Raw genomic sequence first — 22,095 nt, 5'->3', positions numbered from 1 at the left:
GGAAAGAGGCATGATGTAGTTAAAATGGAAAGCAACATATACCAGACTGAAAGTGTTATATTTGAATGCATGCAACACAAGAAATAAAACGGACAATCTTGAAATTCAGCTACAGATTGGCAAGTATGACGTTGTGGCCATCTCTGAAACTTGGATAAAGGATGGCTGCCATTGGGAGCTGAATGTCCAAGAATACATGGTGTATCAAAAAGATAGGTTAGTAGGCAGGGGGAGTGGTGTGGCCCTGTTTATAAGAAATAATATTAAATCATTAGAAAGGGATGACATAGGATTTGAAGGTGTAGAGTCTTTATGGGTTGAGTTAAGAAATGGCAAGAGTAAAGGGACCCTAATGGCAGTTGTATACAGGTCTCCAAACAGCAGCCAGGATGTGGATTACAAATTACAGCAGGAGATAGAAAAGGTGTGTCAGAAGGGCAATGTTATAATTGTTGGGAATTTTAACATGAAAGTGAATTGGGATTCTAGGATGAATCATCCTAGTTTGATTCATTGAACATTTTTTAAAATTGAAAACACATTAATGTGAAAGTAGTAACATTCGCCAAAGTCGATGTGCGCGAAATAATAGTCGCTAAAAATAATTGGTAAGTTTTAGACTTATTCACATTAAAACCCACTTCTAGCTCTAAGTTACTTGAATTCCTGTTATAGATTCTTTTGCTACAAATTGGTTTTTGGTTAATACTTATTGCATGAGTATTATCACCAGAGTGCAATGCACCACTTCTAATCATCCAATGTGCCACTAAGGGATGACTTTTTAGAACAGCTTGTTGTTGAGTCCACTAGGGGATCAGCTGTGCTGGATTGGGTGTTGTGCAATGATCCAGAGATGATAAGAGAGCTTAAAGTTCAGAAACCCTTAGGGAACAGTGATCACAATATGATCAATGTGATTGAGGCTCTATAAAGCACTTGTGAGAGCACACTTGGGAGTACTTTGTGCAGTTTTGGGCTCCTTATTTTAGAAAGGATATACTGACATTGTAGAGGGTTCAGAGAAGATTCACAAGAATGAATCCAGGAATGAAAGAGTTACTGTATGAGGAGCATCTGGCAGCTCTTGGACTGTATTCCCTGGAGTTCAGGAGAATGAGGGGGAAATCTCATAGAAACATTCCGAATGTTAAAAGGCCTGTACAGCTTAGATGTGGCAAAGTTATCTTCCATGGTAAGGGGGTCTAGGACAAGAGGGCACGACTTCAGGATTGAAAGATGTCCACTTAGAACAGAGAGGCGGAGAAATTACTTTAGTTAGAGGGTGATAAATCTGTGGAATTTGTTGCCATGAATGGCTGTGAAGGCCAAGTTATTGGGTGCATTTAAGGCAGAGATAGATAGATTCTTGATTAGCCAATGCATCAAAGGGTATGGGGTGAAGGCAAGGGAGTGGGGATGACTGGAACAATTGGATCAACCCATGATTGAATGGCAGAGCAGACCTGATGGGCTGAATAGCCTACTTCTGCTTCTATATCTTATGGTCTTATTCAATATATGTATAATGTAATTGATTTACTTGCTTATTATTATATTATATTTTCTTCTTCTATATTATGTATTGTATTGATCTGCTGCTGGCTAAGCTAACAATTTCATGACTGATGCCGGTGATAAAAAACCTGATTCTGGTTCCTGACTTAGTCTGAGGTCTTAAGAACATCTGTCTCTACAACTTCTCCATGAACTGTTCTGGCACTTTGGTTCCCACCCCCCGTACCAGTTGTAATTGCGTCCACTTCTCCCACCTCCTCTGGCAGCTTATTTCATACAAGACCATAAGATATAGGAGCAGAAGTAGGCCATTCATCCCATTTAGTCTGCTCCACTATTCCATCATGATTGATTTATTATACTTACCACCCTGTGTGGAAAAGTTGTCTCTCAAGGTTCCTTTTAAATTTCTCCCCTCTCACTTTAAACTTATGCCCTCCACTACCCTGTGAAAAGACTGTGGTCAATTACCTTATCTGTGCCCCTTGTGATTTTATAAGCCTTCAACACCCCACGCTCCAGGGAAAACAGCCTGAGTCTGGCCACACACTAATAAATGAAAACCTACAGTCCGGCCTCAATTAGCCTTAAGTGAATGTTTTCTCTATCCTTTCCAGCTTAAAATCATCCTTCCTACAACTTGGTGACTAAAACTGTACCTTGGGAGAAATTAAAAGAACAGATCTAGTTTATAAGTTCAGCAGTGCCAGGGGATACCCACTTTACAAAATGTTCTTGCCCACAACCCTAATGGAAACTGTATATTTTTACCAAGTGTTCATGGAATCAGAATCATCATGCACACAAAAAGCCCCAAGTCCTTCTTAAATTTCTTCCCCTCACCTGTGTTCTCTAGTTCTCGACTACCCTGCAGGAAAAACTACCTACCCTATCTATGCCCCTCAGTTCTATACACCTCTTTATGGTCACTCCTTGGCTTCCTATGTTCCAGAGAATAAACCAGAATCAGAATCGGTTTTATTATCACCGGCATGTGACGTGAAATTTGTTAACTTAGCAGCAACAGTTCAATACAATACATAATCTAGCAGAGAGAGAGAAAAAAAAACATAATAATAAATTAACAAGAAAAACAATTATATATTGAATAGATTAAAAACATGCAAAAACAGAAATATTGTATATTTAAAAAGTGAGTTAGTGTCCAAAACTTCAATGTCTATTTAGTAATTGGATGGTAGAGGGGAAGACGCTGTTCCTGAATCACTGAGTGTGTGTCTTCAGGCTTCTGTACCTCCTACCTCAGGGTATCAGTGAGTAAAGGGCATGCCCTGGATGCTAGAGGCCTTTAATAATGTTCACTGCCTTTTTGAGACACTGCTCCCTAAAGATGTCCTGGGTACTTTGTAGGCCAGTGCCCAAGATGGAGCTGACTAGATTTACAACCCTCTACAGTTTCTCCCATCTATCCAGTCTATCCCATCTCTTCTCACACACTGGTACCTCTTGTACTAGTAACACACTGATTGTGGACTTTAGGAAGGGTAAGATGGGGAACATGAACCAGTTCTCAGAGGAACATATTGATGCAGTTATAAAGGTGGGAGAACAGCAGCTATATTTCATTTGGAGTTTGAGATTTGGTTTGTCTGCTACAGTGGTCCCCAACCACCGGGCTGCAGACTGATGGTTGGGGACCACTGGTCTACTAAAACACTCAAAAACATCTGTAGATGTACCATGGAGAGTATTCTGTCAGGCTGCATCTCTGTCTGGTACAAGAGGGGCTACTGCACAGGACCAAAAGCAGCTACCAAAAGTCGTAAAATTAGTCAGCTCCATCTTGGATATTGTACCTAATCCATTGTACCTAAGACACCTTCAAAGAGCCGTGCCTCAGGAAGGCGACATCCACTATTATGGACCCCCATCACCCAGGACATGCTCTCTTTCTCATTAATGTCAGGAAGGAGTTACAGAACCTTGAAGGCACACAGATTCAGAAACAGCTTCTTCCCCTCTGCCATACGATTCCCAAATGGGCATTGAACGCATGAACACCTCACTTTTTAAAATATGTATTATTTCCATTTCTGCGTTTTAAAATCTATTTTTTTTCCTCTCTATATTATCATGTATTGCATTGAACTGCTGCTGCTGAGTTAACAAATTTCACGACACATGCCTGTCATGACCTTCTGATTTTAAGTGCATTACCTCACAGTTAGTCAGAGCACTACATCACAGAAACGGTCTTTCTGCCCTTGCTGAACATCTGGATTAATTTCCAACTGTCAACATTTTGCCCAACTTTCCACTGATCAATGTCCCGCTGTATGCTAGCCAGCATCCCACTAACTCCTGCAAACTTTCTAATCATACCACCTACATTCTCATCCAAATCATTTAGATGCTTTACTAACAAAGGTCCCAGGACCGATAGTTGAGATACATCACTTGTTACAGAACGACGCTTATCCACCACTACCCCAGTGTCCCTTCACCCAGCTGACTCAGGTTCATCAATGTGCCTTGAATTACTTGTGCCTCAACCTCTGGTCTAGCATATCATGGGGAACCTTGTCAAACGCCCTACTTGAGTGCTCATATGGAGACAATTTCCAAACATGTATAAAGGCATCTTTCAAATCTTAAGGAATTGCTAAACACATTTTGGCTGATGAATTAGAGGGGCTTAGTCATTATTGTTGTATAGTAAAGACAGCAGCCAATTTTAACAACTCATACAGCAGCAAGTTGGTTGTGGTGTTGTTGGTCAAAGGATGGATAAGACCAAAAGAAGGAATGATCAATGAGTGTTCCCAAGGAACCTGCAGATAAAGGAAGGCCCTGCATTCAACTGAAGGTTTAAAATGCTCCTACATTCTTCAACGGTGATATTTCATCCCAACATGAGAGGTTTGTAGGTTTAAGCCTCTCTCCAGTAAGTTGACAGGACAGTAGCAGGATCTGTTTTCACAATTACAAAAGACAATAGGAGCAGAAGTAGACCATTCGGCCCTTTGAGCCTGCACCGCCATTTTGAGATCATGGCTGATCAATTACTATCAATACCCTGTTCCTGCCTTGTCCCCATATCCCTTGATTCCCCTATCCATAAGATACCTATCTAGCTCCTTCTTGAAAGCATCCAGAGGATTGGCCTCCACTACCTTCCGAGGCAGTGCATTCCAGACCCCCACAACTCTCTGGGAGAAGAAGTTTTTCCTTAACTCTGTCCTAAATGACCTACCCCTTATTCTCAAACCATGCCCTCTGGTACTTGACTCTCCCAGCATCTGGAACATATTTCCTGCCTCTATCTTGTCCAATCCCTTAATAATCTTATATGTTTCAATCAGATCCCCTCTCAATCTCCTTAATTCCAACGTGTACATGCCCAGTTTCTCTAACCTTTCTGCGTAAGACAGTCCAGACATCCCAGGAATTAACCTCGTGAATCTACGCTGCACTTCCTCTACAGCCAGGATGTCCTTCCTTAACCCTGGAGACCAAAACTGTACACAATACTCCAGGTGTGGTCTCACCAGGGCCCTGTACAAATGCAAGAGGATTTCCTTGCTCTTGTACTCAATTCCCTTTGTAATAAAGGCCAACATTTCATTAGCCTTCTTCACTGCCTGCTGCACTTGCTCATTCACCTTCAGTGATTGATGAACAAGGATTCCGAGATCTCTTTGTATTTCTCCCTTACCCAACTCTACACTGTTCAGATAATAATCTGCCTTCCTGTTCTTACTCCCAAAGTGCATTAACCTCACACTTATTCACATTAAACGCCATCTACCAACTCACCCAGCCTATACATGTCACCCTGAATTCTCCTAACATCCTCAGCACACATCACACTGCCACCCAGCTTAGTATCATCAGCAAATTTGCTAATGTTATTTTTTATGCCTTCATCCAAATCGTTAACGTAAATGGTAAACAGCTGTGGTCCCAATACCAAGCCCTGTGGCACCCCACTAGTCATAACCTGCCATTCCGAGAAACACCCATTCACCGCTACCCTTTGCTTTCTATCTGCCAACCAGTTTTCTATCCATGTCAATGCCTTCCCCCCGATGCCCTGAGCTTTGATTTTACCCACCAATCTTCTATGTGGGACCTTATCAAATGCCTTCTGAAAATCGAGGTACACTACATCCACTGGATCACCCCCGTCTAACTTCCTGGTTACATCCTCAAAAAACTCCAACAGATTAGTCAAGCATGATTTACCCTTGGTAAATCCATGCTGGCTCGGCCCAATCCTATCACTGCTATCTAGATATGCAACTATTTCATCCTTAATAATGGACTCTAGCATCTTTCCCACCACCGATGTCAGGCTGACAGGTCGATAGTTCTCTGTTTTCTCCCTCCCTCCTTTCTTAAAAAGTGGGATAACATTAGCCATTCTCCACTCCTCAGGAACTGATCCTGAATCTAAGGAACCTTGGAAAATGATTACCAATGCATCCGCAATTTCCAGGGCCACCTCCTTAGCACTCTAGGGTGCAGACCATCTGGACCTGGGGATCTGTCAGCCTTCAGTCCCATCAGTCTTCTCATCACCATTTCCTTACAAATGTCGATCTGTTTCATTTCCTCTGTTACCCTATGTCCTTGGCCCATCCATACATCTGGGAGATTGCTTGTGTCTTCCTTAGTGAAAACAGATCTAAAGTACTCATTAAATTCTTCTGCCATTTCTCTGTTTCCCATAATAATTTCACCCAATTCATTCTTCAAGGGCCCAACATTGTTCTTAACTATCTTCTTTCTCTTCACATACCTAAAAAAGCTTTTGCTATCTTCCTTTATATTCCTGGCTAGTTTGCGTTCGTACCCCATTTTTTCTTCCTGTATTGTCTTTTTAGTTAAGTTCTGTTGTTCTTTAAAAACTTCCCAATCATCTGTCCTCCCACTCACCTTAGCTCTGTCATATTTCCTTTTTTTTAATGCTATGCAATCTCTGACTTCCTTTGTCAACCGCTGTGGTCCCCTTTCCCCCCTTTGAATCCTTCCTTCTCTGGGAGATGAACTGATTTCGCACCTTGTGCATTATTCCCAAGAATACCTGCCATTGCTGTTCCACTGTCTTCATCAGAACTCAAACAGAATTAGTGGAAGAACTCAGATGGGAGAGAGAGAGCGTGCGAGAGAGACCAATTAACTTTTTGGGTAAGGTCACTGGTGAGAATTTCTCTGTTCTTCAAAATATTCTTCACCTCCACCTGTGGGATGGTGTTCGACACCTCATCTGTGCAATAGTCTAGGTGACTACAGTGTGATCAGCGACAGTGAGACCTGCAAGTGCCACAGCTTCATGCTTACAGCTTTAATGTGAAAAAATGAAGTTGCCCAATAAGTGGTCAAATCTAATACTACTTCATATCAAGCACCCAGGGATGACAGCACAAAGCAGTATTCACTGAAAGAAATTGGCATATTGTGGAAAGATTGCAGGTAAATACTTTATTTAAAAACCATTCCTCAAAAGTAAAAGATATTTAAGATAAACAGTATTACTATTCTCATATGGGTAAAAACAAAACTCATTAACCAAAATGGAAAGTTATCACAAGGTGAGCAAGTATTAAAGTGTGCAATTTGGGTTCACTGTTGGACAATTCCTGTAGGAATCTAGTAGAGCACCGACAACTGCTGATTCCTGATGGGTCCAGGAGCAGAGACTTCTTCCACACATGATACATTGGCAAGGATAAAGCAATATTCCTCTGGTCATTACATCCTGGCAGCTCTAAACTTCGTGGCAATACTTAATCCGACTATAGTGTCACTGATCAATGCCATGTATGGAACAGTTCTCAACTGCATCAGAGACAATTTTATTGGGAACTGCATTCCCATGTGAGAATAGAGTAAACAGTACTCAACTGTTCCTCTGGCCATTCTGTTGTAGTTAATGCAGTCTGGAAACCCCTGCAGAACATTAGCCATAAGATATTTACATTATGGTACTGAACTAATCTAGGAAAATCATTCCCTTCAATGGGCCAAAGTATAACTGATACAAGAGCACCACTATTGGATAGTAATGCTCAGGACCCAATGCTCAAAGCTGAGGCTTAGAGTGAAACTTTTACTCAACCAGGGAGGCAGAATATGAGGGACAAACCTGGTTCTCCAAACCCTCTGGCCTGAGATAAAGCTGGAAATAGCAGACTCGCTGTCAACATCTGAGAGAGGAACAAAAATCCCAAAAGGAACAAAATTCCAGAGGTAAAAATTTAAACTGATAATTTTCTTAACATTTTCATTCTCATTCAAAAGCAGAAATCGTCTCTCAATTCCATATATAAAGCGTTAAAGTACAAATATTAACTCATAGAGTAATCTAAACTATACAAATATACATTCTATTCTTCAAAACAGGAAATTAATGTAAAGGGAATTGTGTGTAGATGCTACACAATAGTTAAAACAAACACACCATATTGCAGACTATGCAGGAGTAAATTTAAAGCTTGTGTGAACCTTCTGAGATCTGGTACTTTTGCTGCAGGTTAGACCACCAGTAGAAGGCTGTAACATTTACATTAGACAAATACAGATTGAATCAGAGTATCTGAAATGGAATACTGGGATGTCAGTGAGACTTCCCTATGCACGGGGCAGGTGTGATTAATCTTGAGATCAATAGGAACTGAAGTCCATATATTTTCTCTTGTTTCTGTTGTCCACAGAGATTAGCACTGGTAGAACCTGACTTCCCTACAGGGGAAGTATCTCATTTCCTGACAACATGGAAGACGACCATTTGGGCCTTTGATTATATTTCAGCATGCAGAGCATTCCCATTCCCTTACCTAGTTTCCGATATGTCAACCCCCAATTCTCCTGGCATCCAGCTACACTTCAGATCATGGGAGGAAACCAGAGCTTCAGCAGAGAACCACATTCTCTGCAAACTCCACGCAGAAGTAATGGAGTTCAGGGTTAGTTCCAGGTTGCTGAAGCCACAAGGCAGCAGCACTATCCGATGCACCAGTGACCCAGAAAGTTACAGAAAAGATTCCTATACAAATTTCATGACATATGCCGGTGATATTAAACCCGAATCTGATACTGTTAGTTCATCTATTTAATGCATTTTTGTGATAAAATCAGCCTCAAGCATTCCAGATCATGTTTGCCTTGGGCCCCAAAGTAAAGCAAAGCACTCCCTAAACTGTATCAACATTGTGGTGTGGTGCTACTCCCCAACCTGTGGTGACAGAGAGGTGAAGAATCTGGAGCAGCCTATGCCACAGACTGTGTCCTGAATGTGGATGTGAGGCTCTACCAGAGATTGGATCACTAGCTGGCTCACTGCCTGAGCTTTACCACAGCAAAGTCTAAATGGGCACACAACTATAAATGGATCAACTCGGAAGTGCGGCACTGGGCTAGAGGATCCATAAACACAAAAGATAGCACTTGGAATCCAAACTGTTGTCTCAATGCTCAAACTGTCCCTGATCGTATGATTATTAAATGGAAGTCGTCACACTTCCCATCAGCCTAGTTTGCATTCAAGCACCAATTCCTGGCCTAACTCACTGAGTCACCATCACATACTACAGATAGGCAGTGTCTATGACACTTTGGGACAACACATGCACAGGCCCTCGGGATGGAGAACCATGGTTACACCACGTTAACACACTACACTTCTGCAAGCTACACATCAACATTTCACAATGTTGTAAGTAAAGGGAAAGTGCACTCTCTTCATGGCTGAGAGCCTGGCATTATATTGCAGCAAGGTAAGACTTTCAGTAAAGTTCTGTCCTCAAAGCAGACAAACTCATTGCTAGAAAGCTGATGGACCCGCTGAAGTCTCCATATAGTGAAGACCAAGTGCAAGTTGCACATTATTCTTGCTTTCCCCCTTAAAAACAGTGAAGGAAAGACAATAAGGCACTTTATAGCTAATGTCAGAGTGACACAATACTGACACTGGGCTCACAGGATGGGCTGGGAAATGAGAAAATGTCCCCCTGATGCAGTGTGTTCCAGTGTTGATGCTACAGGAAAAGTGACAGATCAGAGAACATCCATCTCCATTCTGCAGCACTGATTCTCTCTCCAATTAAATTCCACCAGACTTCCAATTCAGTGCTCCAAGGCACGTAAGAGTGACCTGTGCATCTGTGTTTATTTAAGAAATGGGAACCATTCATCTGCAGAATCCAAGAATTGGGGGACTATGTGGTTATTCTTTGGGATCTGGTTTGTAAAGTGCTTTCACTGCACCAGGTGTCGGTATAATGTTAGTGATTTACTGAGTACTGTTAATCTCCCAGTATGGCTATTATATCCTTTGATTCCAAACTCTAAACCCCTCTGTATGCTTTCAATAAAATACACACATCATAAAAAATTCTGTGGATCGTCTTTGTACTTACCCAACAACCTAAATCCAACCTAGTCAGAGAACACACAAGTGGATCTAAGCCCAGCAAAGACTTGCTTGCTGACTGAAGCTGTTATTTAACAGTATACAAGGTTGAAACAAGCCAGTAGGTGATGGAGTAAATGACACCAAGATGAAATATTGACTGCCACTTCTTCCCAGACACATGCTGAGCTGTTTGAAGTGCGATGTTTGTTGATTGATCAGGAGAGATTTGTTTATTCCTGGCGACTCTGCACATACAGAATCTGTACCCGAAGAACAGGAACCAGGGTTCTGGTAATGGTTGAATGTGGGAGGGAGTCTAGGTTCTTTCCAAACAAACCTGATTCTAGCAACTCTACCTAATAAATTCTACATAGACGCTTTACATTCTCAGCGGTTTGCCCGCTCGCTGACAACATCCTGCAGCCGTTTCAACAAAATGTCGTCGTTTTCTTGGCAGAGGCATTTTGTTGGTGATTCACTGTCACTTTCCATTATGAAGGCTCGCTTCCTGCTCAGTCGTTCCCCTTGCTTGATCATGCAGTTTATGTCCCTAAGGTTCTGAGGAAAACATCACAAATGGGAGAGTGAGCAATGTGTGGAGGAATTGGCTCTTTCACCCTTCAAGTCTGCTTTGTCATTCAATAAAACCATCACTGGTATGACCCTGGCTTCAGCTGTACTCTTTGCCTCCTCCTCATAACCCCTGCTTTCCCTGGCAGATCCCAAATCCACCTAGCCTTGAAAACATTTAACAATTCAGTCCACAACTCTCTCAGATGTAGAACTCCACCGGTTCACAGCTTCCAAGTAACCCTACCTGCAGGACAGCTTTAACATTCCTGTATAGAATACTTCACATAAGCATCTTATCACAACTCAAATCATGCTAGAATGTTTGACATTGACAGTCATCTCCCTGCTAAATAACTTCAAAACAGTAATTATGACCAATGAGGTATAGAAAGAAAGCCTCACCTTTGAGGGGCTCCTGTTAAATCTGTACATCATTGCAGTACGTGGAGTGAGAGAAGTGCCGTTCTTGTGGGGGGAGATATACACTGCATGTTGTTGTGATATCCGTCGGGGAGACACGGGATGTGGTTTCATATTTGGAAAAGGAGAGAGTGGTGGTGCTTCCACCTGTCGAGGTAAAATTTAAAACTGTAGTAACTGTAGTTAACTGTACATATGAGCTGTGTGGTGAACTTCCCCTCTATTCAGGACATTTACAGCAGGTGTTTAAAAAGGGCACACTGGATCATCAGAGATTCCATCCACCCCAACCACAAATTGTTTCAGCTGCTTCCGTCTGGCAAACAGTATCACAACATTAAGGCCAGGACCAACAGGCTATGGGTCAACTTCTTTCATCAGGCCACAAGATTTATCAATACACATTAATCTGACTGTACATACATGTACACAAAACAATTATGTATACAATCCTAATGTTTGGGCAATAAGCTCTCACATTTCCCTTTCTTATTGCTTGTACATAGTGATGGAGAAGCAAAAAAGATTTTTATTCCCTCATGTTGTGAGATGGATGTAAGAAATAAAATTCTAATTTTAATGTTGAAATATTGGAATCAAACCTGACAGAGACAGCCTCGAGGTGGAATTGCTCATCAATCCTAAATTCATGGTGTCTGGTCAGTGTGTCGTGGAATGCACAGGGTTCCAGTTAGAGATTTCCCAAACCAGACATCCTAAAAGCCCAGTCAATGATCACCAACCAGTTTCTAGAATCACTACCCATCAAAAGCTGAAGCCATTTCACATATCAGGGCATCTTGCTAAAAGCTGGCTCAAAAAGGACAGTTTATGGAACATATTTAATAGCAGAGAGAGGTCAAGAGGCACAGAAGTTTGGGAGTACAATTTCAGATTTCAGATTGTGGCTGATGAAGACCAAGAGTTATAGAATTCCAACATCAGTTGGAAGGAGTTTACATAGACAGGAAGGAAGGGGAAAGACCAGAAATTGTTTGAAAGCAATTGTAAAAAGTATGAGAGGTGAATGAAATCCAGTATGAGTTAGGACATGACAGAGAGCGAGCTCAGGTGTATGGATAAGACAGCAAGGAAAAGCTAGGTGAATACTGGAAAAGTCTGTGCTGAATTTACACAGGCTATACCACACAAAAACAGGCCAGTCCAACAATTCAATGCTGGGTTTATGCTCATTTACTTTATTCAAGAACACTTGTTCCGTTCCTTTTCCCCTCATGCATTTACCTTTGTGTTTCTAGTATCATGCTCGTTACTCTTCTCTGGTGTCTCAACTCTTGGCAACCAGAATTGTACCAAGTGTCGTCTACCCAAGTTCTGATGTAGGTGTCACATAATTTCTCTACTTTTCAATTTCACCCTTTTAGAAGTAAGCCCCAAAAACTGGCACACTGCTTAGCATCCAAGCCATATTCTGAAGAAATAACGTACTAACAGAATCAGCTCATTATATGAGCCCCTGCCCACCCCATCTTCTCTATCACCCAATTTAAATCCCTGTTATTTACACTCACACAGCAATGAGAAGCACATGATCTGTTGCAAATGGTAGATGTAACATTCTTGAAATTGTTCTATCATATAGCTGATGAAATGTTATTTTTCCAGCTAGTAATTCCTAAAATACATGAATTATTATGGTTTGTGGTTATTATTAAAGTTTCTCACCTCTCAAGAAACATCCTTCTCCTTCAAAATTGACAGAATACATCCCTCCTCAGAAACACAGTTAACGTGTTACCTTCTAACACCATTCCATTTCCCACTCCAAAGGCCTTTAGCATTGATGTGCATCCTAAATCTCTAAGCTGAAACTCCTTCACAGCACCATTTATAAGGGATGTAAACTATCCTTTGTCTTCATCTACTGGTCTGCAGACTGACAGTTCACCACACCATCCTTTACAAGCCTAATTTTAACATTTTCTAGACAGGTGACAAGCTGAAGACAAGAATCTTTGGCTGGAATTCACACTCTAAACATCTATGTTTCTGTACCTTCTAATGTTTTTAAATAACTAATCTTTCGCTCTCACCTTATGTCCTAATGTGGCTCAGTATCATTGCAACTATAGAGGTAATTATTTGCATGTTAATTATCGACATACACTTATTGTGGAATGCTAACAAACTCATGCTTGCTTACCCCACACTCCAGTTTTACACTGGAGTACTTCAATGCAAACTCTTTAATTCTATTCACATAGATAGTGTTATAGAACTTAATGAGATCACCACGCTCTTCCTCCATAGGGTCTGGACACTTGGATATGCTGGCAGGAGTCACTGGAGGGCTTCTCATCTCAAAACCGCCATTATTATTTGTGCTGGGATCACAGTTGGATACTGAAAGTGTCATAAGAGAATTATTATTTTAAATCAGGCTTCCTAAAATAACTGATCATTCCATACTGAAAGATCTTTTGTTTTTCTAAAACCAGTGAAAGTCACGGTGATAGAAAATTACAAAACTTCTACACCTCCAACACCCTCAGATCAGTAAGGTGAAGAGCTTTAAACTTTGTCTCAATGATGCAACTTAGCTGCAGTATTAGAAAAGCAATCAGAACTATTAATTCCTCCTATCAGTCATCTAAATTGGTAGCTTGAAAACTGTGCTCCAAATGCTTAGGATGGAAAAAAGCAATATAATGATCAAACAGTGTAAAGGTGTCTCACTCCTTAAACAGTGATGTGCAGAATTCTGTATATTGCAGATATGTAAAAGAAAAATATATAGATCATAAGTCTTCTGGTAAGATGGCAGCACACTTGGCTGTCCATCAAATGGTGCACGTGAGTCTTAAATGAAAAAGGATCTAGTGCTTTGCTGGTGTAGATGACATAAACTCTTGCTTCTAGCAGGAACAAATATCGATTTTAACTAATGTTTCGACAACAGACTCTGCCATCTTCACCAGGGATGATGCCTGGGTGTGTCTAGACCGGGGGTCGGCAACCCGCGGCTCCGGAGCCACATGTGGCTCTTTTACGTCTGTGCTGCGGCTCCCTGTTGCTTTGGGAAATAATTGGTTGTGGCGACCCTTTTCCTGGCACATCCGAACCGACTCACAATTAGATAGCCTACGGGGGTTTGCGAGCACAGAGCTTTGGAGCCTCTGCGCCATGGGGGGCAGGTTGAGGGAGGCTTAAAAGTGAGGCTGAAGATTTCGAATAAAGTTTTTTCCTTCGACTGCAGTTACCGACTCCGTGACGTAATTTTAGCGCTGCGTGTAGCACACCGCTACATGGTCAGTATTTAATTAAAATGTATTTTATGTTAGTTTGTTAGTTTTTGAAATGTAATTCTAAATTTGAAGATTATGGTGATCTTGTACAATCTAAATAAGACGTTGTGGCGACCCATTTCCTGACACATCCGAACCGGCTCACAATTAGCCAGCGTTCAGGCTAAGGGAGATAGCCTACGGGGGTTTGTGAGTACGTGTCTTTTGCAGCATCCACGCCCATGGGGGGCGGGTTGAGGGAGGCTTAAAAGCAAGGCTGTTTAGTTCGAATAAAGCTATCTTTGACTGCAGTTTACTGACTGCGTGTAGCACACCGCTGCAACGTGTTTTTATCGCTGGCTGTCCAGAGGGGAGGTGCTGAAACGCTTTGTCGCGTGTCTGGAAGAAGTGAAAACTTTCCTGGGCAGCAAAGGGCTCAACTTTCCTGAGCTGGAACAGCCAGAGTGGCTGGAAAAGCTACACTTCATGGTAGACATGACAGCGCACCTGAACACGCTGAACACAGCTCTTCAACGGGGTAAGGACGTACATGTTGGAGGATGTTTTGGCATTCGAGCGCAAGTTGACGTTGCTTGCCAGAGATTTACAGAAAGGCACATTGTCTCACTTCCCCAATTTGAGAGAGTTCAAACAAGGTCACGACATGATAAATTCGGAGTATTTACATTCTGCAATCATCGCAATGCAAACATCGTTTGGGAAACGCTTCTGTGAGTTCAGAGAGGAAAAAAACACATTATCCTTCCTGGTCACTCCCCTAAGCATCGATCCATCCCTACTGAATACGACTGCATTGTCAGGTGTGAGTCAACCTGAACAAGTATGATAAATATTTTAATTGCCTATTATTTTACGTATATTCATATGTTTTCATTGTTCAGTGAAATAGTCCTTTCATTTTTCAGGTTGACAGCTGGCTGACGTTATTTTTGGTTTGCTGCTGGCGGCAAATTTAAGTTTGGCGTTTTTCATAAATACAAGAAGGACTCAAATAGACGTTGAGTATTTTACTTAAAAGTAACCTTCAACCCAACGTCTTTTTTTCGGAGTTCAAAATGTTTTTGTTGCATGCAGAAATGTAATTTCGTTTTCTCTGCAGGAGTTCATCAATTTCATAAATGCAACACATTATAGTTTGTTTATACATAGCATAAAGGCAAAACAAAACGTTGTATGTAGTGTTATTTCATTTTAAATGTCAAACGGGTTTTGCGGCTCCCAGTGTTTTCTTTTCTGTGGGAAACAGGTTCAAGTGGCTCTTTCAGTGGTAAAGGTTGCTGACCCCTGGTCTAGACCAATGGTACTTATACCCCCATCATCTGTCCCACCAGGATAGTGGAAATGTGATTGGATGATTGGGCATTGGTTAAAAAAAACTGCAAGTCTGGTTCAACTGACTTGACCCAGTTGTTATGCAAACAAGGGCCTCATGCTGAGGTATCATCTGTTATAGCCACTCGGGGAGGAAGTGCTGGAGGTGGTGTGGGAGAGAACAGAGATGCCATTGGGCATCCTTGAATACGTGCTGGCCCCTGCAGGCCAGCATTACTGTTGGTGCTGCTCTTCAGTGTTCACTCACTGGAAGACAAGTTAGACTGCTTTTGTCTGTGGCTGATCCAGTGCCATACTTGTCTTTGCAGAAACGTGCTTCCAGGACAACATCCCATAACACCAATAATCTTCAGGCTGTGCTACTCAGGAACTTGTTAATATTATGTTTGCGACATATGTCTTATCATAACTGTGCTGTGTAACTGTATGAACTCTTGTTTTCCTCTTTGGTTCTGGAGGAAAACTGTTTTGTTTAGCTGTATATATGTGCATGTTTGAATGACAATTAAACTTGGACACAAGGTTCTTAAGTCTATTGCATGCTTGGTTAAAATCTGCATTTACTTATAAAGTAAAACAAATTGCACCCCTTGAAAAAGCAAAATTTGAAATCCTAGAAAGCATACATTGAGAGAGATGACCAAAGACTTGTAAAACAGGTGACAATTCAGGAGGGCCTCAGAGGGAGAAGTTGGCCAGAATTGATTGGAAAAGAACACTGGCAGGGAGAACAACAAAGCAGCAATTTCTAGAAGCCATTCGGAAAGGACAGGATATATATGAGGGTTGATTGATAAGTCCATGGCCTAAGGTAGGGGGAATCAATTTTAGAAAACCTAGCTCATTTATTTTTCAACATAGTCCCCTCCTACATTTACACACTTATTCCAGTGGTCGTGGAGCATACGGATCTTAGACCTCCAGAAAGTGTCCACAGCAGGGATGATTGATAACTTCGTGGCCCTAGAAGGAGATGAGTTATACAGTTCTTATTACATGCACATACAGTTCAACTCCTTGAGTGATTATGCAGAAAGTTTGAAGTTAATAAGTCATCGGGGTGATTGATAAGTTCGTGGCCTAAGGTAGAAGGAGATGGGTTATTAACATAGTGTAGCGGTGTGCTACACGCAGCGCTAAAATTACGACACGGAGTCGGTAACTGCAGTCGAAGGAAAAACTTTATTCGAAATCCTCAGCCTCACTTTTAAGCTTCCCTCAACCTGCCCCCCATGGCGCAGAGGCTCCAAAGCTCTGTGCTCACAAACCCCAGTAGGCTATCTAATTGTGAGCCGGTTCAGATGTGCCAGGAAATGGGTCGCCACAATAGAACATAAAATAGTACTGCACATTACAGGCCCTTTGGCCCACAATGTTGTGCAGACCCTCAAACCCTGCCTCATATACAACCCCCCCAACTTAAATTCCTCCATATACCTGTCTAGTAGTCTCTTAAACTTCACTAGTGAGTCTACCTCCACCACTGACTTAGGCAGTGCATTCCACGCACCAACCACTCTGAGTGAAAAACCTTCCTCTAATATCCCCCTTGAACTTCCCTCCCCTTAACTTAAAGCCATGCCCTCTTGTACTGAGCAGTGGTGCCCTGGGGAAGAGGCGATGGCTGCCCACTCTGTCTATTCCTCTTAATATCTTGTACATCTCTATCATGTTTTCTCTTATCCTCCTTCTCTCCAAAAAGTAAAGACCTAGCTCCCTTAATCTCTGATCATAATCCATACTCTCTAAACCAGGCAGCATCCTGGTAAATCTCCTCTGTACCCTTTCCAATGCTTCCACATCCTTCCTATAGTGAGGCGACCAGAACTGGACACAGTACTCCAAGTGTGGCCTAACTAGAGTTTTATAGAGCTGCATCATTACATCGCGTCTCTTAAACTCTATCCCTCGACTTATGAAAGCTAACACCCCCAAAGCCACCACTGTGGCTTGAAAAATGGTGCAAGGGGGAGGGATTCAAATTTCTGGGGCAGTGGAACCAGTTCTGGGGGAGGTGGGACCGATACAAACAGGACGGTCTGCACCTGGGCTGGACTGGAACCAATGTCCTAGGGGGAGCGTTTGCTAATGCTGTTCAGGAGGCTTTAAACTAAAGTGGCAGGGGGATGGGAACAAGTACAGAAAGACAGAGGGGTGTAAAATGAGGGTAGAAGCAAAAAGTAGTAAGGTGAAAAGTAAAAGTGGCAGGGAGGCAAATCCAGGGCAAAAAGCAAAAAGGGCCATTTTTCAACATAATTATATAAGGGCTAAGAGTGTTGTAAAAACAAGCTTGAAGGCTTTGTGTGTCAATGCGAGGAGCATTCGTAACAAGGTGGATGAATTGAATGTGCAGATAGTTATTAATGAATATGATATAGTTGGGATCACAGAGATATGGCTCCAGAGTGACCAAGGATGGGAGCTCAACATCCAGGGATATTCAATATTCAGGAGGGGTAGACAGGAAAGAAAAGGAGGTGGGGTAGCATTGCTCGTTAGAGAGGAGATTAACGCAATAGAAAGGAAGGACATTAGCCTGGAGGATGTGGAATCGATATGGGTAGAGCTGCATAACACTAAGGGGCAGAAAACGCTGGTGGGAGTTGTGTACAGGCCACCTAAAAGTAGTAGTGAGGTCGGGGGTGGCATTAAACAGGAAATTAGAAATGCGTGCAATAAAGGAACAGTAGTTATAATCTACATATAGATTGGGTGAACCAAATTGGTAAGGGTGCTAAGGAAGAGGATTTCTTGGAATGTATGCGGGATGGCTTTCTGAACCAACATGTCGAGGAACCAACTAGAGAGCAGGCCATTCTAGATTGGGTATTGAGCAATGAGGAAGGTTTAGTTAACAATCTTCTCGTGTGAGGCCCCTTGGGTAAGAGCGACTATAATATGGTGGAATTCTTCATTAAGATGGAGAGTGATATAGTTAATTCAGAAACAAAGGTTCTGAACTTAAAGAAGGGTAACTTTGAAGGTATGAGACGCGAATTAGCCAAGATAGACTGGCAAATGATACTTAAAGGGTTGACAGTGGATATGCAATGGCAAGCATTTAAAGATTGAATGGATGAACTACAACAATTATTCATCCCAGTTTGGCAAAAGAATAAACCAGGGAAGGTAGTGCACCCGTGGCTGACAAGGGAAATTAGGGATAGTATCAAGTCCAAAGAAGAAACATAAATTAGCAAAAAAAAATGGCACACCTGAGGACTGGGAGAAATTCAGAGACCAGCAGAGGAGGTCGAAGGGCTTAATTAGGAAACGGAAAAAAGATTATGAGAGAAAAGTGGCAGGGAACATAAAAACTGACTGTAAAAGCTTTTATAGATACATGAAAAGAAGAAGATTGGTCAAGACAAATGTAGGTCCTTTACAGTCAGAAACAGGTGAATTGATCATAGGGAACAAAGACATGGCCAACCAAATGAATAACTACTTTGGTTCTGTCTTCACTAAGGAGGACATAAATAATCTTCCGGAAATAGTAAGGGACCGAGGGTCTAGTGAGATGGAGGAACTGAGGGAAATACATGTTAGTAGGGAAGTGGTGTTAGGTAAATTGAAGGGAATAAAGACAGATGAATCCCCAGGGCCAGATGGTCTGCATCCCAGAGTGCTTAAGGAAGTAGCCCAAGAAATAGTGGATGCATTAGTGATAATTTTTCAAAACTCCTTAGATTCTGGATTAGTTCCTGAGGATTGGAGGGTGGCTAATGTAACCCCACTTATTACAAAAGGAGGGAGACAGAAACCGGGGAATTATAGACCGGTGAGTCTGACATCGGTGGTGGGGAAAATGCTAGAGTCGGTTATCAAAGATGTGATAACAGCACATTTGGAAAGAGGTGAAATCATCGGACAAAGTCAGCATGGATTTGTGAAAGGAAAATCATGTCGGACGAATCTTATAGAATTTTTTGAAGATGTAACTCGTAGAGTGGATAGGGGAGAGCCAGTGGATGTGGTATATTTAGATTTTCAAAAGGCTTTTGACAAGGTCCCACACAGGAGATTAGTGTGCAAACTTAAAGCACACGGTATTGGGGATATGGCATTGATGTGGATAGAGAATTGTTTGGCAGACAGGAAGCAAAGAGTGGGAGTAAACGGGACCTTTTCAGAATGGCAGGCAGTGACTAGTGGGGTACCGCAAGGCTCAGTGCTGGGACCCCCGTTGTTCACAATATATATTAATGATTTAGACGAGGGAATTAAATGCAGCATCTCCAAGTTTGCGGATGACACGAAGCTGAGTGGCGGTGTTAGCTGTGAGGAGGATGCTAAGAGGATGCAGGGTGACTTGGATAGGTTAGGTGAGTGGGTAAATTCATGGCAGATGCAATTTAATGTGGATAAATGTGAGGTTATCCACTTTGGTTGCAAGAACAGGAAAACAGATTATTATCTGAACGGTGGCCGATTAGGAAAAGGGGAGGTGCAATGAGACCTGGTTTCATTGTACACCAGTCATTGAAGGTGGGCATGCAGGTACAGCAGGCGGTGAAAAAGGCAAATGGTATGTTGGCATTCATAGCAAAAGGATTTGAGTACAGGAGCAGGGAGGTTCTACTGCAGTTGTACAAGGCCTTGGTGAGACCGCACCTAGAGTATTGTGTGAAGTTTTGGTCCCCTAATCTGAGGAAAGACATTCTTGCCATAGAGGGAGTACAGCGAAGGTTCACCAGATTGATTCCTGGGATGGCAGGACTTTTGTATGAAGAAAGACTGGATCGACTAGGCTTATACTCACTGGAATTTAGAAGATTGAGGGGGGATCTTATTGAAACGTATAAAATTCTAAAGGGATTCGGACAGGCTAGGTGCAGGAAGATTGTTTCTGATGTTGGGGAAGTCCAGAACGAGGGGTCACAGTTTAAGAATAAAGGGGAAGCCTTTTAGGACTGAGATGAGGAATAACTTCTTCACACAGAGAGTGGTGAATCTGTGGAATTCTCTGCCACAGGAAACAGTTGAGGCCGGTTCATTGGCTTCATTGGAAGTTAGATATGGCCCTTGTGGCTAAAGGGATCAGGGGGTATGGAGAGAAAGCAGGTACAGGGTTCTGAGTTGGATGATCAGTCATGATCATACTGAATGGCAGTGCAGGCTCGAAGGGCCGAATGGCCTACTCCTGCACCTATTTTCTATGTTTCTATAAGCTTTCTTAATTACTCCATCTACCTGTGAGGCAACTTTCAGGGATCTGTGGACATGTACCCCCAGATCCCTCTGCTCCTCCACACTACCAAATATCCTGCCATTTACTTTGTACTCTGCCTTGGAGTTTGTCCTTCCAAAGTGTACCACCTCACACTTCTCCGGGTTGAACTCCATCTGCCACTGCTCAGCCCACTTCTGCATCCTATCAATGTCTCTCTGCAATCTTCGACAATCCTCTACACTATCTACACCACCACCAACCTTAGTGTTGTCTGCAAACTTGCCAACCCACCCTTCTACCCCAACATCCAGGTCATTAATAAAAATCACGATTAACTTCAAACTTAATAAAAGATTAACTTCAAACTTTCTGCATAATCACTGAAAGTTGACCTGCATATGCATGTAATGAGAGCTGTATAACTCATCTCCTTCTACCTTAGGCTACAAATTTATCAATCACCCTTCTATGGATACTTTCTGGAGGTCCAAGACCCGTATGCTCCACAACCACTGGACTAAGTGTGTAAATGTAGGAAGGAACTATGTTGAAAAATAACTCTGCTAGGTTTTCTAAAATTGACTCCTTCTACCTTAGGCCACAAACTTTTCAATCACCCCTCATACATCCCAAAGAGGAAGAAGTATTCCAAAACAAAGATGATACAACCGTGGCTAACAAGTCAAAGCCAACATAAAAGCCAAAGAGAGGGCACATAGAGCAAAAATTAGTGGGAAGTTAGAGGATTGGGAAGCTTTTAAAAACCAACAGAAGTCAATTAAAAAATCTTAAAGTAAAGATGGAATACGGAAGTAAGCTAGCCAAGATTACGAAAATGATTCCAGGATTGAATAGCTTGTCATATGAAGAGCGTTTGATGGCTCTGGGCCTGCATTTGCTGGAATTCAGAAGAATTAGGGGTGACCTCAATGAAACCTATTGAATGGTGGTGAAAGGCCTTAATAAAGTGGATATGGAGAGGATGTTTCCTATGATTGGAGTGTCTAAGACCAGAGGAGACAGCCTTGGAAAAAAGAGGTGTCTTTTTAGATACCAAAAGTTTCTTCAGACATATAAAGTGTAAAAGAGAGGCGAGAGTGGATATCGGGATAGCTGGAAAACAATGCTGAATGGGTAGTAAAGGGAGACAAGGAAATGGTGGATGAACTAAATAAGTATTTTACATCAGCGTTCACTGTGGAAGATACTAGCAGTATGGTGGAAGTTCTAGGTGTCAGGGGCATGAAGTGTGTGATGGTGTACACCACAGGATTCCGTAAGAGGTGGCTGAAGAGAATGTGGAGGCATTAGTAATGATCTTTCAATAATCACTCGATTCTAGCATAGTTCTGGAAGACTGGAAAATTGTAAATGTTACTCCACTCTTCAAGAAGGGAGAGAGGCAGAAGAAAGGGAACTATAGGCCAGTTAGTCTC

General features: G+C 42.1%; 1 protein-coding gene across 2 annotated transcripts in view; it reads right to left on the bottom strand.

Moving 5' to 3' along the window:
* Window positions 1–6,950: 6,950 nt before the first annotated feature.
* rbl1 (retinoblastoma-like 1 (p107)) overlaps window positions 6,951–22,095 on the bottom strand; it is a 114,641-nt gene continuing 99,496 nt past the window's right edge. The window contains exons 20-23 of one of the 2 annotated variants that reach the window (XM_059981084.1): window positions 16,369–16,449; window positions 13,053–13,252; window positions 10,871–11,035; window positions 6,951–10,453 (exon numbers count right to left, since the gene is read on the bottom strand). In XM_059981084.1, the coding sequence (XP_059837067.1) occupies window positions 10,283–10,453; window positions 10,871–11,035; window positions 13,053–13,252; window positions 16,369–16,449 (617 nt within the window). In that variant the 3' untranslated portion in view covers window positions 6,951–10,282. The remainder of the gene's footprint in view (window positions 10,454–10,870; window positions 11,036–13,052; window positions 13,253–16,368; window positions 16,450–22,095) is intronic. The other variant, XM_059981085.1, reaches the window with a different exon arrangement.

This window comes from Hypanus sabinus, chromosome 9 (assembly GCF_030144855.1).
Source record: "Hypanus sabinus isolate sHypSab1 chromosome 9, sHypSab1.hap1, whole genome shotgun sequence".
Lineage (NCBI taxonomy): Eukaryota > Metazoa > Chordata > Chondrichthyes > Myliobatiformes > Dasyatidae > Hypanus > Hypanus sabinus.
Note: the sequence above shows the minus strand (reverse complement) of the source record. Positions and strands in the feature narration are given on the sequence as shown.